The following is a 17,099-nucleotide window of genomic DNA, read 5'->3' on the forward strand; positions in this document are numbered from 1 at the left end:
GATAGATTCAAGACATAGTTTGGAGTTAGAATGGTTAGGTCCTAGTGATGAAGTTAATATGGGAGATGAGGGAGAAGGAGTTATCAAGGATAACTGTGAGGTTTTTAGCTTAAACCACTGAGTGGCTGGTGGTGCCATTACTTCAGTGGAAAGCAGTTGAAAGGAAACACTGAGTGAGGAATGAAGAAAGGGAAGAACCAGAGCTCCGTGTTTGATGGTTAAATTTGAAAAGTCATGGAGATGCCAGGTATTTTGCCCAAGGATAAATAGCAGATAAGTAGATCTGAGTAGTTCTAAGTTGATTTGAGATTCAAACTCTTATCTTATGAGTCCAAACCTTATATACCCAAGAAACCATCTTAAATGTAGAGTTGTGCTTGAATATTTCTTCCTGTCATGTTTCCTGAGTAATGCTTGTGATGGATGCCTAGGCCTTTGCTTCTGGGCACTTAGTCGCAATAGGGACCTAAAAGTATATTTAAATAAATTTCTAAAAATGAGTAACAAACTCTCTAACCCACAGGCCTTTTCTTTAAGAAAAAGAGATAGGAAATGAGATTATGGGGTGTGGCTGAGACCCTCACTTGACAGATTAGGATGTCAGGCACAGGGAGGTTATGTGTTTTCACTGATGTTGACCAGGTAGTGGGAGAGCTGGAATGTACAGTCTCAGTCTTCATCCCTTCCAGGTCATGGTTTTTTTGCAGAAAATCTATGAACAGTCCTCCGGTGAGAGGTCATTTAGCAAATGTCTGGATGAAACAGTGGGTTTTGTTGTTGGCCTGAGTTAAGGGGAGGGTTTTATCTCCATCAGGGGAGAAACAGCATCTTCAACAGTCTTTCAGTTGTGAGCAGAGCTAGTTTGATTGTTCAGATTTTCCTTTGGCGAGAAGCACATGTGTTTTGAGTGTTACAGAGCACCCTGTTGTGTGAGCCTCGCTAACCCGTGCCTCTTAGCGCAGCTGATGTGTCCATTTGCTATGGGGTGACAGCTGGCTGCCCGGCCCATCAATGCGACTGCTGTTTCAGGTAGAGACAGCTGCTCTGCCACCAGGTATGGGGAGCCGAGAGAAGAAATAGACTAAAAAGGTCGCTGCTCCTGGAGTTCCTTGGACATCACTCTGGTGAACTGACTTGGTAGTGTTCATTGGATGGAGTTCTTTAGATAGTCTCCTCTAGTTGACATCTTATCAAATTAGTGCTTTCACTTTACAAAAATTAAAATGAGTTTCAGACAAAAGGACACAGTTGTTTAGAGTCATCCTGCTAGAACATGATGCTGATTTCATGCAACATTTGTGGTACCAATCAGGTTTCAGCCGATTAATTAAATCATACCAAGACTGGGAATGAAGTTTAAATGATCGTGCATGGAATTACCCACACATTTAATGATCATGGCTAAAGCAACATTTGCACGGGCCTTGGGTGTCATGTTTACCCGAGAGTGACTTGCTCCTTTCATCCACGTCTCTCAGCTGTCACCCCATGTCTGGAGAGTGTGCCTGCAAGCCAGGCTGGTCAGGACTCTACTGTAATGAGACCTGTTCTCCTGGATTCTACGGGGAAGCTTGCCAACAGATCTGCAGCTGCCAAAACGGGGCTGACTGTGACAGTGTGACAGGAAAGTGCACCTGTGCCCCAGGATTCAAAGTGAGTGGCTTGGGCTGTGGAGGAAGGAGATAAGGGGTGCAGCTTGGAGCATATTGATACCATGATTTATATGACCTTTTCTGAAGTCCAGTGAATGTGCTAAAAATCAATCACATCATTAACAAGAAAGAAAATGAAGAGAAAAGTAATAATAAGAGATATACTTACCTGAGAATGATAACTGGGCAAGCCGGTGAGACTATAAAGTGGCATTAATATTTAATTATTTAATTAATATATGTCATGAAGTAAGATGTATTTTAATTATTCCTTATGTAATTATTTTATCATGTTTTATAGGTAGCAAAGAAATTTTCCAAGTAGGATATGTATTATTGTCAACCGTTTTTGTTTTAATTCCATGCAATTTGAAGGTGCATACTACATCGTTAGCATTTATTATATATTAATATCCAAGGATTAGTAGTATATAAGTTTTTCAGTCCCTTTGAGAATCTAGACCTTTCCAATATGCCTATAAGCTAACAGAAAAGAATTTTGCCTAGTTTCCAGGATTTCTTAGCAACAGATTAGAAATTTTTGTTTTGAAGGAAAATGGGTTGTTCTTGAGTTATTTTCTCCCCTTTTTGAGAGAACATTAAACTGTGAAGAATGTTGATGATTACTCCAGAGCACATAATATAGAATGAGTGAGTCATAAAGTCTCAGAGCTGAGATCTTTACAGGATTTTCTAACCTGTGTCACAATTCTTTGGTTGAGCCCTTGAATTATCCTTAAGAGTCTTCTGTTTTTAAAGGAGGGTGACCTCCAGTCACCTTTGGTAACCAACTTCTATGTTTAAAAGCTCCCTGTCAGATAATAAATTGAATCATGCTGCTGGCTGAGTGTGTTCTATTCCTTTGCCTCACCCGCTAATCGTATTACATGTTATACAAGGCAGTCTAGGAAGCATTGCAATTTAATGTATAGTTCATATTTATGTTTATTGACAGTAATTGTACAGCTACAGTTTGTTGTTCTATATCTACTTGTCTGAGCAAGGACAGAGGGTTTTGAATTTATTTATTACCAAGGAAAACTAATGAAGGCAGCAGGCTTTTTGGGGGTCCTATTCAATACTGTATCCTAAATATAGGCCAGCTAGCATTGCCCTTGAATCTGTACAATTAGTATAGTGGTGATGTTATAATAACTCTTAAAAATACAATGTGTTAAAATTAGAGAGGGACTGTAATTAGAATGGACAAGATATATTTTTGTTCATTTGTGTTGGCCTTATTTCATGTGGTAAAATTGCATGCATTTTCCTATTTGCGCCCATCTAGGGAATTGACTGCTCTACCCCATGCCCTCTGGGAACCTATGGGATAAATTGTTCCTCTCTCTGCGGCTGTAGAAACGATGCTGTCTGCTCTCCTGTGGATGGGTCTTGTACTTGCAAAGCAGGTGAGTGGGTGAATGAGTCTGTTACCTGATCCTAGTCCTGTTAACTCCTAAAAGCACAGGAAAGAAACTTTAACTAGGATTCTAGCTCCAGCTGTGCAGAAATACGGTGCCTGGACTCAGCAAGACCCTTAGCCAGGGAGAGCTCTCCTGCTTTCGTGAGTCAAAGGGAGAGGCTCACATGAGATTATCTCTGAAGTCGCTGCCAGCTCCAAAAGTCTGTGAGTCTCTGTGCTTTGGTGAAGCGTAAGCAAGCAGACATGTGTCCATTCCCCTAAATTGATTGGCCTGGAGTCCTGACAAGAATGCAGCCAAGCACCTGATTGTACGTGGGGGCCGGATCGTGTTTATTCACAGTTGCTGCAGCAGCCGGCATCCTGGATACTCACTGTTCATGGTTCATGGGCTCCTGCTTTAAAGATGGGGTTGTTCTTTCAAACGCAAACTTTCCTTCTCCCTCCCATATAAATATTTCATTTGCTGACCTGAACAAAACTCAGCACCCCACAATGTGCATCACTGCGCATTAGACAGTGAGTGATGTGCGTTGTGCAACTTCACTTCATCTCTCTTCCCCCAGTAGCCCGGTAGTGCTTCTCAGCGTTGGCATCCTTGACAGCTGTGCGGGCGCTTTAGCTCATTTCTGATAGAGGCTTTACGTGGCAGAGCCAATGCTCCCTGAGCTGTGGCAGGGGCACTTCTGTGCACCTCTGAGATGTTTCTCAGGTGAAGAGTGGCTTGGAAAGGCTGGGCAGAGCTCCCTGCTGCCTTTGTTTGCTCACGTGCCCTGGCACTCTTGTCGTGGCAGGCTGGCACGGGGTGGACTGCTCCATCAGCTGTCCCAGTGGCACATGGGGCTTTGGCTGTAACTTAACATGCCAGTGCCTCAACGGCGGAGCCTGCAACACCCTGGATGGGACCTGCACCTGTGCACCTGGATGGCGTGGGGAGAAATGTGAATTTCCCTGCCAGGTATGACCCAACTGGGAGGGCCGGGAGGAGCTGATGCCAGAGGGTTAGCTTATTTTTGCAGACTTCATGATTTAAAGTGCCTGGTAGTGAACCAAACCATAGTGACTACTAGAAGAATTGAGGTGTTTCAACTCAGATTGGATACAGGATAGGAAAAGGAATAGATGTGGAAATTAGTTAGGCAGCTTTGTGAGAATCCCTCCCTTCCTCTCTCTCCTGGTTCCCGCCACCATTCCCCTCTGTTTTCTCTATTCTAATATACCCATATCTTCGTGGCAGCCAGTAACCAGCATTTGTCAAACACCCAGTGTATGCCTGTCAACTCTCCAAATATTGTGTTTCCATTATAATGGAAATCCTCCAGGCTTTGGGGTGGAAAGTGGCAGGACATTGAAAGGGGGTGGTGATGGTGTCACAGAAAGCCTCAGTGAGGTGGGGAAAGGTTTGGAAACAGCTGCCTTTTAACACAGATATCTCTGAAGTAACACAAATCTCCACAGATTTCCATGGTTCAAGGCTGACTCTGTTCCCTTGACCTACTTTGGAGGCACCCATCATCAGAACCCCTGTGCCGAGTGTGCCGCAGGCCAACAGGGTGGGCAACGGGTAGTGCATTCTGTAGTAACAGCCCATTTCACTTGCTTCCTCTCACGCACGGGGCCAGTTTCCTTCCCTCTTTTCCATTGCTCTCTCTCCCTACGCTCCCGAGCCATTAAGCATTCTCTCAGTGGTGTGTGTTCTCTGCCTCCCGGGGATCATCTGATGGTGAGGTGACACCATGACCCCCTGAACTGGCCCCCTCGAGGGGGTCCTTCCACAGAGCGCTTTTCTCCCTGGGCTTCCTCCTCATTAAGTGCAGCCCATTTGGCAGCTAGAGAGCATCTCACCGGAGGCTATTCCATGCCCTCCAAACCCCTGGGACAAAGTTAGCTTAGCTTTGCCTCCTGTCATCCACCAGTGAACAGATTATCAGTGCTCTGAGGTGGGCTTGAAGATCACCCTTCACTCCCAGTCTGAGTGTGGACAAAGCAAAGCCCCCAGTCCTTTTTTTCGTATATTATTAGATGCATTAATAAATCAGCAAAGGCTGAAGATGGTTTAGTGGCTCACACTGTAGCAAAGCTAAATCCTATAAGCCAGAACAAACATTAGTAGAACCTAAAAGTGTTTTTTTAATATTTTATTTTAGTAAGCACTAGACAAATGATTATGCCATCTAACACCCACTACCTGTTTAATGCTGGTTCTCGGTGCCTCCCTGTTGGTAATTTTGCAGCTTGGTGCTGTGGGAGGTTTGTAGTACTCTCCCTCAGTCAGGACCTGGCAAAAGAGCAGGGCTTATAAATGCAGAACTTTCATTCCTCTCCCGCAAACTAAATGATCACGTCCGTGAAGAGTCTCATCTCTGCTGGACCACCAACGTGGACGTGCATGTGAAAACATTAAGGTCTGGGAGGGGATGAGGGCGGGGGTGGGGGTGGGGGTGGTGCCGACACACACTGCATCCTGGCTCAGGAGGTTGAATCAGAATGTTTCATGTGGTTTAGATGGCATCATGGAGAGGAGGATGCTAATTAGGAAAAGTGACAAAAGATGTTAATTTCTCCTAGGTCTATGTATCTCATTGGCAATTTATGGAAATGAGCTTCATCATTAGAACTGTTATTTTTAAAGTTTTAGGCTTTCTTTATGTGGGTCAGGGACTTCCCTTTTCACTAATGAATAGAATGCCTTGTGGGAGAATAAAATTCTGGAGCCGTGTATGGTGGCAGATGTTAACTTATTGTGGTGATCATTTCACAATATAAACAAATATCGAATCATTATATTTTAGACCTGAAACTAATAAAATGTATGTCAGTTATACCTCCATGGGGGAAAATAAATGCCCTGTAAGGAGTACTGAAATATTTTATAAAAATCTTTAGGAACAAAAAGACAATATTTTTATGAGTTGTGGCTCATGGTAAGATAAATATTATTTTAATTAATTGGCATGTTTACCTATATTTGGTTTGGCATAGTTGGTTCACCATTCGTATGGTAGACATAAACTAAGGTTTGGGCGATTTAAAAATGCTTACCTCTTGCAGCCTAGCCTATATTTGGGGGGCCAAGAAGACATGGGAAGAGGTGATTGTAATGCATGCTGCTGAGAGGTGTTTGGGAGGGGAGGGTGCTGTTTCTGAAACGGCTGACTGAGGTCCCTCTCATCTCCCACCATGGGATTCCCATCCCTCATTGCTATCTTCCATGCAGGATGGCACGTATGGGCTGAACTGTGCCGAGCGCTGTGACTGCAGCCATGCGGATGGCTGCCACCCCACCACGGGCCATTGCCGCTGCCTCCCCGGATGGTCAGGTGAGAACCAAGGGCCACTACTTGAAATGGGAAACTACTTGAAATGGGAAACACGCCAACTTGTGCCTAGCGCTGTTCCTTGCTACCTCAGAGAAACATGCACAGGTCAACTTTTCAGAAAAAATTGAAAATATGGTAAAGTCTCCAGGAAGCGGACAAATTTTTACCCAAGAAGTATTACTGCTAGGCCTAATTAATCTGTAATCCAGGGATGACTTTTTGTTGAATCAGGCAAGAGCAATTCTCTTGAGCCTTCTGGTATGGATGTTACGGAAAAACCTGAACGAACTTTTTGGCCAACCCAATAAACTATCAGAATTCACGTCATCAAGAAGGGAAAATTGTGAATTGCTGTGAAGAGTTTAGCAAGACCTCTGTGGTATTTTTGAGCATTGAGGAAAGAATGATTGAAATAAACCATAAGAAAATAAGTTCACCTCAGTGAGGCAAAACTATTAAATAGTTTTATGGTTAATATGCAAATATTAAAATATTTATTACTAGAAATATTTCTTACAATAATATTTGTCTTAAAAATTCATAATATGGGGCTTCCCTGGTGGTGCAGGGGTTGAGAGTCTGCCTGCCGATGCAGGGGACACGGGTTCGTGCCCCGGTCCAGGAAGATCCCACGTGCTGCGGAGCAGCTGGGCCCGTGAGCCATGGCTGCTGAGCCTGCGCGTCCGGAGCCTGTGCTCTGCAACGGGAGAGGCCACAACAGTGAGAGGCCCACGTACCGCAAAAAAAAAAAAAAAAAAAAAAATTCATAATATGATTGAGGACAAATTTTCTAACCACAAGGTAGAAGTTTCTCCTTATTTATATGGCTTCTTGGTTTCAGCCAGGAAGTTTATCAAACTAACAGTGGTCTTGGAAGAAGAACCATGTTTTTACTTAGGATATATAGACTTGGGAGATGGCACTAAATGCCCAGGCAAATTGGGATCTTGCTCTTCTTTTTGATATGTCAATTCACGGGTGTTCTAAGAAGACAAAAGAAGCCAAAAAATAGAATTTTAAACACTCATTAAGAAAAATTACTAATGGGAATGCAATAGGAAAGTTATCGGATATTGGAAAGAATGAACTGAATATATTGATGAACATTTCTTCTGTAAGTAAATTGAAATATTAAATGCTGATTGCCAACTTAGAGTGAAATCCTGTTAAACTGGAGACAGGATTAGAGGTAGATAAATGCACCAAAACTTTCGTTTAAAATTATATTCTCATTGGAAGTCATTTGTGTGTGCCTTTGTATATATTTGTGTCTAAATATATTTGTATATATATTTAGAGAAGAGAGAGGGATTTGTAAGACAGAGCTGCTTCCATATTGGTGATTCTTCAGTATCCTCGAGAATAGTTTTTTAACTTGTCCTCTAAAAGAGAAATTGATGGTAACAAGCCCTGTATTCTCTTCAGTGATGGTTCATATTTTCAGAAGATGGGTCTTTCAGAGAAGACTCTTAGCCTCCATACCAGAGTTGTCATGTTGAGGAAATTATGGAGTGGCCTTACCTTTTAGCAAAAATGCACACAAAGAAGACTCTAGAGAAATAATAATAAGTAATGCTTATTGAGCGCTTACTGCAGGCTTACAGCTCTATGAGGTAGAAAATATTATTTTCTCCTTTTTACAGATGAGGAAACTGAGGCAAAGAGAAGTTAAGTGGCCTGACCCAGAGTCCCAGAGTCAGTAAACATGAGAAATGGGATTTGCACCAATGCTGTCCCAACATGTAGCCAGCTCTCTTAACTTTTACACCCTACTGCCATGCATGGACTTAGTCCAAGAAGTGCTGGGGGGAGAGGGAAGTTACGCTGAGATTTATTTTCAGCGTGGATGAAGACTTCTGAGAATTATATGAGAGGACCATGGTGCTCAGTGCTGATAACTAGCAACCTTTTTATAGATAGATAGGTAGGTAGGTAGGTAGGTAGGTAGATAGATAGACTCACATATCATAGAATTCACCTATTTAAAGTGTAGAATTCAGTGGTTTTTAGTGTATTCAAACAATTGTACTGCCATTACCACTATCAATTTTAGAAGATCTTCATTACCACCCCACAACAAAAACCCTATTAGTACCTATTAGCAGCCATTCTGCATTTACTCCCAACTCACCCTCCTACACCCTTCTCTCTACTCTAGGCAACCACTAATCTACTTTCTGTTTCTGTAAACTTGCCTATTCTGGATATTGTATAGATTCATATAATATGTGGTGTTTTGTAACTGGATTCCTTCTCTTAGCATATGTTTTTAAGGTTCATCCATATTGGAGCATATATCAATACTTCATTCCTTTTGACTAGCAAATAATATTCCATTGTGTGGATAGGCAACATTTTATTTACCCATTCATCAGTTGATAGACATTGGGGTTGTTCCCACCTTTTTGGCTATTATGAAAAATACTGTTATGAACATTCTTGTACAGTTTTTGTGTGGATGTATATATTTTAGGTATACACTTAGGCGTGGAATTGCTGGGTTGTATGGTAACTCTAAGTTTAACCTTTTTAAGAACTACTGCACTTGTTTTCCAAAGCATCTGTACCATTTTGCATTCCTACCAGCAGTGTATGAAGTTTCCATATCCTCACCATACTTGTTATTATCTTTTTGATTATAGCCATCCTGGTGGGTGTGAAACCTTATCTCATTGTGTTTTTGATTTGCATTCCCTCAATAAGTAATGACGTTGAGCATCTTTTCATGTATTTATTGGCCATCTGTGTATCTTCTTTGTAGAAATACCTCTTCAGATACTTTGCTCATTTTTAAACTTGGGTTATTTGTCTTTTTATTATTGAGTTGTAATATCTCTTTATATATTCTAGCTGTATGTCCCTTTTCAGATATATAATTTGCAAACATTTTCCCTCTGTGATTATTTTTTCACTTTCTTGATGGTGTCTTTTGCCACAGAAAAGTTTTTATATTTATAAAGTTCAGTTTATCTACTTTTTTCTTTTGTTGCTTGTACTTTTGGTGTCAAATCTAAGAAACCATTGCCTAATCCTAGATAACAGTGATTTATGCCTGAGTATTCTTCTAAGCATTTTATAATTTTAGTTTTTACATTCTGTCTTTGATACATTTTGAGTTTGTTTCTATATATGGTGTGAGGTAGGGGTCCAAATTTATTCAGTTGTATGTCAATATCCTGTTGTCCCAACACCATTTGTTGAGAAAAACATTCTTTCCCCCACTGTATTGTCTTGATATCCTTGTCAGAAAGCAATTTACCATAAATGTGACAGCAATTATTTCTGGACTCTCATTTCTATTCCATTGATATATATGCCTATCCTTATGTCAGTAACATACTCTTTTGATTGCTGTAGCTTTGTAGAAAGTTTTAAAATTGGGACATGTGAGTCTTCCAACTTTGGTCTTCTTTATCCAGATTGTTTGGCTATCCTGGGTCCTTTGAATTTCCATATGTATTTTAGGATCGGCATGTTAACTCCTGCAAAGGAACAAGGTGTAAAATTAAAGAGGATTGAATAAATAGATCCGTGAGAGTAATATTGCCAACTTATCAATATTAAGTCTTCAGATCCTTGAATGCAGGAGGCCAACAGTAACCTCTGCAGTGGTGTCTCTCAGCCCTTTGGAATTTGTTGAGAGCTTCTTTGGCTTCTGGCAGGAGTAAACTGAGAAAAACTGTAGTGTGCTTGATTTCTAGTGTTTGAGAGCTACCTTGGGAAACAGGTTAAGGCTTGTGTAATAGACTTCATTTTCTGTCAATAGGAGCTACCCACAGAAACAAGGACTCCCTGGCCCTCTAATTCCTCCCTGACTTGCAAAGACTGAGATAACTGACTTCCCAATGTGAAATTCCACCTTCCCATGTTTCTATTTGGCTCTTAATTACTAAATGTTAAAACTACATCCCTCCAGGGATTAAACCAGATTTTGTGACTTCACAGCGTTCTTGAAGTTCTCAAATTAGTGACCAGTACTAAGTTCTCAAAGACCACAGTGAAGCAAATAGCATTTTACCCCCCTGGCAAATTCAGAACTTAACTAACAGAGAAGTCACATCATTTGTTTTGGGCCATACTCCACCAAATCTACTTTTGTCTTATGAATAGAGAGGAAATGTGAGATGTTCCTGAACACAACAGTCATTGATCAAGTATACACCTGCTTTGATGATTTAGAACAAGCCTGTGAAAAGCATGCGCTAGTATACATGAGAAAAGCAAGAGATATGATTTAGCCTGAAGCCAGCTAGAAAATGTGTTAGTTACATTCCATAGTCTGGGTCATGGGGTAAGACAAATGATCCCATCTGGCCTTAGACCTGTGGAGCTCCTGTGGGGATACGGTGGCTTTGTCACACAACATAATCTTTTTGTTTTTTTTTTTTTCGGTATGCGGGCCTCTCACTGTTGTGGCCTCTCCCGTTGCGGAGCACAGGCTCTGGACGCGCAGGCTCAGTGGCCATGGCTCACGGGCCCAGCCGCTCAGTGGCATGTGGGGTCTTCCCAGACCGGGGCACGAACCCGTGTCCCCTGCATCAGCAGGCAGACTCTCAACCACTGCGCCACCAGGGAAGCCCCACACAACATAATCTTGTAATCCTCTGTCCATCTGTGACTGGTCTGCTTCTCCAAAGGGGAAGAAGTTTTGCTGCTTCATTTGTTCTATCACTTGTTGCCCACCATCTCTTTGCTTCATGGCTCCAGTGTCTAATTCCTGTGGGTCTTCTGCATGGGCTGTTGGTCTGTAAGTATCTAAGACTGCTGGGAGACATTTTTTAGAGCAGTCATCTCCTGCACTCAACAGAACACACTTGTATAAGCAAACATATGTAGAGGAAAAGAAAGTTCCTGAAGTTCTGGAAAACACCCTACAGTTGGATCAAGAATTGGCTTATTTTTCTAAAAGGAAAGAAGAGTAGACTCTGTATTATGTACACAGAACACCGTTTCATTGTCAAAACTGGGTAGACTCATCATTTTTCATTACATACTTGTTTTGAGTAAGTGCCTCATAAAGACATTTCAAAATAGGAAGAAAGCTTTGCTTTTCCTTTAGATATCAGGTTCGGGGCAAAATAAGTAACCTCAGTCCAGGGAAGCAAGTGATTCTTTTTCCTTCCTCCTTATTTTGGAGATTGCTCTAGGTGAAATGTTGAGAATCGCTGGAGAGGGTAGCAAGTATGTGGGATGACAGTGAGGCTTTTGTGAAGGAATCAATGAAATCTAACACAGGGACCTGGGCTCTTCCCTCGACCAAATCGTCAAGATACTGTAGAGGCACCAAATGTGCTCAGCCGCTGAGGATGGGGAGAGGCTGATCTGGCCAAGGAGTATGGATCCAGAAAGAAGGGTCAAGAGACCTTTATCCCTCTTTGCAAAGAAACTGACATACCCACATTGAGAAAGTCAGGCACTGACATGATATACTGAGGAGGTCAGCTTGCTTTCTCACCAAGGGGCTCATCACCATCCTTGTAACTTCACTCTCTTTTCTAATGTTTGACAGTCTTTTTTCTTAAAAGAAACAAGACTCTTATTTATTTCTACTATAATTGATAGTCCCATTTTTACCTAGTCATAAAATAAGTTTTCAAAATGTACTACCATAAATATTAACCAAAAGTTGCATCTGACATCCCAGATACTATTTCCAAAAGAAATGTAGCATTTTTCAAAAGAAGAGACATGCACTTTTATTATGTTTTTAATTAAAACCTTAATTTATTGATGTGTTTAGCCAATAAGTTACTTTATCAAACAGAGGCAGATTGCATTAAAAAAATGGGAAAAAATGAAACATCAACAAGATATAGGCTGTGTCCTGGGCTCCTTCTCCCACACCTCTGCTACACACACACACACACACACACACACACACACACACTCTAATAAAATGAGACTGCCTCTTCAAAATCATTATTCTGAAATTCCAGGTGTCAGTGAAATATAGTTAGGTGTATGTGTGTGTGTGTATGTGTGTTTCCAGAGTAGTGGAGTGATATGCTTTATAAAGTTTTTCCCCAAAACAGAAACACGCTGATGTTTTTTTTTCCCCTTCCTTTCTGCTCTGACTTCAGTCAGCTAGATCACCTCTTTGCTGAGTGTTACAGCTAATCAAGATTTCATTCCAGCTGTCTGGGAGGATATGCAGTCTCCAGGCTGGTTCCCGACCCTGGCTAAGATCACTGTCACCTGGGAACTCCTTTAACTCATATATTCCTGATCCCCACTTCACACCTACTAAATGACAGTCTGGAGGGTGCATGAGGAGGAGGATGGAGCCATTGCCAGCCCATAAAGTACCGTTCAGACAAATTTGGAAAAGATTTGGAATTCCCTCAGGGTGTGCTTCTTGGTGGTAGAAAGCAACGAGCTGGATTTCTGCTCTAACTTAGCCCTTTAGCCAGGGGCTCTTGTGCAGTGTACAACCTGCACAACCTTACCTGTTGGCCCTGTCTGTTATTTAAAAAGTTACCCCGGTAATTGCAGGGGCAATTACCCATCTGTGGGTTGGCTTCTGCTCTACCTTGCTACTCTAGTGATTGAAGAGGTTGGAGTCCATGGGAGCATTTCTGCCACAGAAAACCTCATAGCCAGTGGCAAAAGACTAGAGGAGGCTTAGAGATACATTCATTCCGGAACAAAAAAGTTAAATGCTAAACTGAGAGAAAGGAGATTAAGATGCCAAAGCAAAGTCTAGGAGCCTTAGGATAGAGAGTGGGACTAGCAAGGCGTGGATAATGATGAGGAGGGGAAAGGAGAGTAGGAAGAGAGGTGGGGTGCTCGTCTGAGCTCAGCCAGGAAGGGGGGCACTGGACAGAGGAAACACTGCAGGCAACTTCATGAGAAGAGGCCAGCTTTTCTACTCTTTTCAGCAAGCAGAACCAGGCCTGCAGTGGTCCCAGCACCTCTCCAGAAGGACAGTCCCCCTTTCTAAGTTTCCCCACACTCACCGAGTTTGACCAGCTGAGTAAGAGAGCTGCTGCTTCGGACACTGATCGGTGATGCCTGAATTGTCATAGTAAGGGGAGACCCAACTTTCTTTGTCAAGTGACATAGAAGTGCAAATTGAAGTGCACATGAGTTTTAATCAACGTGCTTTGCACCCAATCAGCCACAAGTGCAAATGATTCATTATTTGACCCTTTAAGATATTGGGGCAGGAGGGTGGGAAATGTTTAGCACATGCATATGTCTGTCTGTCACATGGTCTTGGGGGAGGGAGTAATTTAAAAGCAGAACATGGGGTCCCTAAAGTGAGGGTGGAGGGAGGGGCTCGCCCTCCCAAAGAAAGGCTGTTGTAAAAGCCAAGCTTCCAGATCCCTAATCTGCCTGGCATTCCGTTCTGTTTGCTTTTATCTGGGCCCGGACTAAGGCGGGCCATGCTCTCTGGTGTTTTGTGTTGCCACTGCAAATACAAACATCTCTGATTTACATTATTTATTTATCAAGATTTTTTTTCAACTTGTCTACCAATATAGCAGTTCCTTCTTCCTTTAACATTTATGGTATCGAAAGAGAAAAATTTGATTTAACAACCATTTATTGAGTATCTTTAACGTTTATGGTATCAAAAGAGAAAAATTTGATTTAACAACCATTTATTGAGTATCTCCACGTTGTATGCAACCGCAGTGCTTCGGTGCTAGGAACAGGAAGATGAGGTGGCACCGGCCCCTGGCCGGCAGGAAGACATTCATGACTCTCAGGGAAGGCATTGTGTGGGCAGAGGTGGATAGGCCAGGGAGTCACTTGTCTATACTGCCATACGCCTCTGCTTCAGGTGTCCAGAGGATTAGAAAAGCAGAGATAATGTTATGACTAAATAATTTAGTTCCTCTCTCCTATAATCACCAGGCCCAGTGATTGTTAACAAATCTCACTCTTTGCTCTAATAGATATTTAGTAGCTCATTGCTCGGGAACAAGACATCAAATCAAAATCATTTCCTTCATTCATTAACGCCCCAAATATTGCAATACTTGTATGAGGAATATAAACAATTAAGCAAGACAAGGAGTTTGGGTTAGATCTCTGAGAGGGGAAATAATGACACCCCAGATGATTTATTTACTGCATTCATGCAATCACAAATGCCTAGTGAATGCTGATTTCACGTGGAGACCGTGGGCATAATGCATCAGGCATTAAATGCACGAACATTTCTTTAGAGCTGCTTAGCTGAAGTTTATCACGATCACTCAGCCATTGCCTAGCAACTCGTGAAGGCTGTCAAAGAGCTCTTTGTCCTCAGTCCTGGCAAAAACAGTCCCGCACAGACCTCCTTATCAGTGTTAGAACATTATCAGGAAAAAATGCTTCCATTGAACTAGAGAGTCCTGCAAATTTAAAGATATCCCCTTCCGATTTTGTCCCTTCTTCCAAATAGTGTAGGAAGTTGTTTCCTGAATTAACTCGTATTAAAGCCTCTATCTGTACTTTGATAAACATTCCAAAAGAATTTCCTTAAGATGTCCCATAATTCTTCTATTGCTTTATAATCTGCACTAACATTTAAAATCACAGACCTAAGCTCATCAAAGTCTGTCTTGCCCAAAATAAGCAGAGCAGACATTTCCGCCCCCTTAGCTGGGAAGAGTCCCCATTTTAGGTACACAAAACATTCATGTGTTGGGTTTCCTGGTTTGAGTGCTCTTCTCGTAACTTCTTCGGAGAAGCAAAGAATGATATGGTTGCTCCATACAGTTGGAAAATGGTTCTGAATATTATGTTGGAAAGAGGAACTGTGCTTATTGACTCATTCAACAAACATTTATTTAACACCCTCCATGTGCTGGGCACTGCAGTGAACAAAAGCAGGCATCATCCGTCTCTCCCTCACAGAGCTGCCAGAATTCCTAAACTACCCTGGATGGAATATGGGCGGGGGGATGGTCTTTCATCTGCATTCTCTCCTGCACCTCTGTGGAATTCATCTTGCCCCCAGGTGCCATTGATTTCATTCAAGACCTTGTCATTTTTATCACTTTTTACTTGGGTAACCCAAAATAGCCACCTGACATGTCTTCTTTCTTCCAGGCTCATCGTCTTCAAACCATCATCTTCCCTCCTACAAAGCACAAATCTAACCATGCCTCTCTCCTACTTAATTGTCCATCTGGTCTCTGTTAACACCAGGAGGAAGCTCATACTCCACAGCATGGCATCCTTGGCTCTTCCCTATGTGACCACTGCCTGCTGCCCCGTTGCCTTTCCTGCTTTTCCCAGCACCAATTTCAGCTGTCCCCAACACTTGTGATTTCTGAAGGATAGACACATACTTCTTAGGGCATGAACCTTGCACCCACCATTCTGTTAGCCTGGGACCCTCCTCCACCTTCACAAGGTAACTCCTTCCCTAATCATGATCCCCAGACAGGGTTGGATATGCCTGTTCTGGGGCCTTTATCACTCTAGAATTGGAGGTCTTTCTTAGAGAACCTTTCACGAGCAAGCCAGCAGTTTCTAGACCCCTTGAATGTTTATCGAGCTGAATTCTCTTTTCTGTCTTTGACAAACAAGGAAAGAAAAAGACGTCTTATAGCACTCCAGCAAGGTTGGCAAAGAGTAGGATAAGAACAATGGAAATAATTAAGGAATAAAACACATACACAAATACACACACAAAACACACAGCCCCTCCCCCCCCCCAAAATGGTTAAAGCAAACTTACAATTCCCTATCCTGGAGAAAGTTTCATTGCAGGGTTAGCCCTATATGGAGGTTATATCAGTGGCCATATACCAAGTGTGACCTAGAGAAGCACTTACCTCAGTACTACCTCCTAAATTTCAGTCAGCCCTACTGCCTGAAATTCCACAGCTAGAGATTTATTTCTTAGGCTTCTAACATGTGTGCTGTCTTAAAATACTAATATTTTCTAGAGAAGATAACACCTCAGCAATGATACATTTATCTTATCTTTTTCTGACTGTAGGATGAAATGAAAGATAACAAGAGGGCATAGAGGTCCAGAGGGGAGGAATAGCAATAGGAGAAAATGGTGCAGCAAGAGGAAAAAAGACAGCTTCATGCTTTTTTCCTGGAGTTGCCCCTTGACTGAAACATGCTTTATATTTGTCTCCAAATAGATTTGGCATTAATATCTGCAAAATGATGACTCACTTTTACTAGTGATAGAGAAAAAAAAAGGAATTGAATTTTTAAAGCAAGTTGGTAATAGAATTGTTATAATTTACTTGCCAAGGAAAGACTTCTTTGCAGCCCTAAAATAAAAGTTATTTAAACGTAAGCTTGGTTCTGTTGAAATATGCTTATATGATTGGAGACAGAAGGCTTGATAGATGATCTCTAGAATTCCCTGTGATTCTCTGGAAATGAAATGACAGGTAAATCATGTGAAAAAAAGCTTATCTTTGCAATGGATCTCCTTGCTATATCAGGGGCCTTGTTACTTCTATGAAAATTACCTAGATAAAGTTGATTGTAACGGACGGTTATGTTAACCAGCTGGACAAACCTACTAGAGAAGAGGAAACAGATATGAGATAAAGGATCACTTTATTCTGATTTGCCAATCTGCCCTGGCGTCGTTTTTCTTGACATGCTTTGATTGAGAATGTGCTAATTAATACATAAATCATGATAATCTCTAATGTGAAAAAGCAGCATATGCTTTTTGATCGAAAGTGTATTCCATCTTAACTGCATTTATTGTCATGTAGAGATTTCATTCAAGACCTT

The 17,099-nt window shown here is 41.8% G+C and overlaps 1 protein-coding gene across 2 annotated transcripts in view; it reads left to right on the forward strand.

The window, feature by feature from the left end:
• MEGF10 (multiple EGF like domains 10) overlaps positions 1-17,099 on the forward strand; it is a 260,577-nt gene that overhangs the window by 219,772 nt on the left and 23,706 nt on the right. For both annotated transcript variants that reach the window (XM_082651796.1, XM_082651797.1), the window contains 4 exons: positions 1,479-1,653; positions 2,941-3,061; positions 3,867-4,030; positions 6,290-6,392. In XM_082651796.1, coding sequence (XP_082507922.1) covers positions 1,479-1,653; positions 2,941-3,061; positions 3,867-4,030; positions 6,290-6,392 — 563 coding nt within the window. The remainder of the gene's footprint in view (positions 1-1,478; positions 1,654-2,940; positions 3,062-3,866; positions 4,031-6,289; positions 6,393-17,099) is intronic.

This window comes from Grampus griseus, assembly GCF_964374135.1.
Source record: "Grampus griseus genome assembly, chromosome: 3".
NCBI lineage: Eukaryota > Metazoa > Chordata > Mammalia > Artiodactyla > Delphinidae > Grampus > Grampus griseus.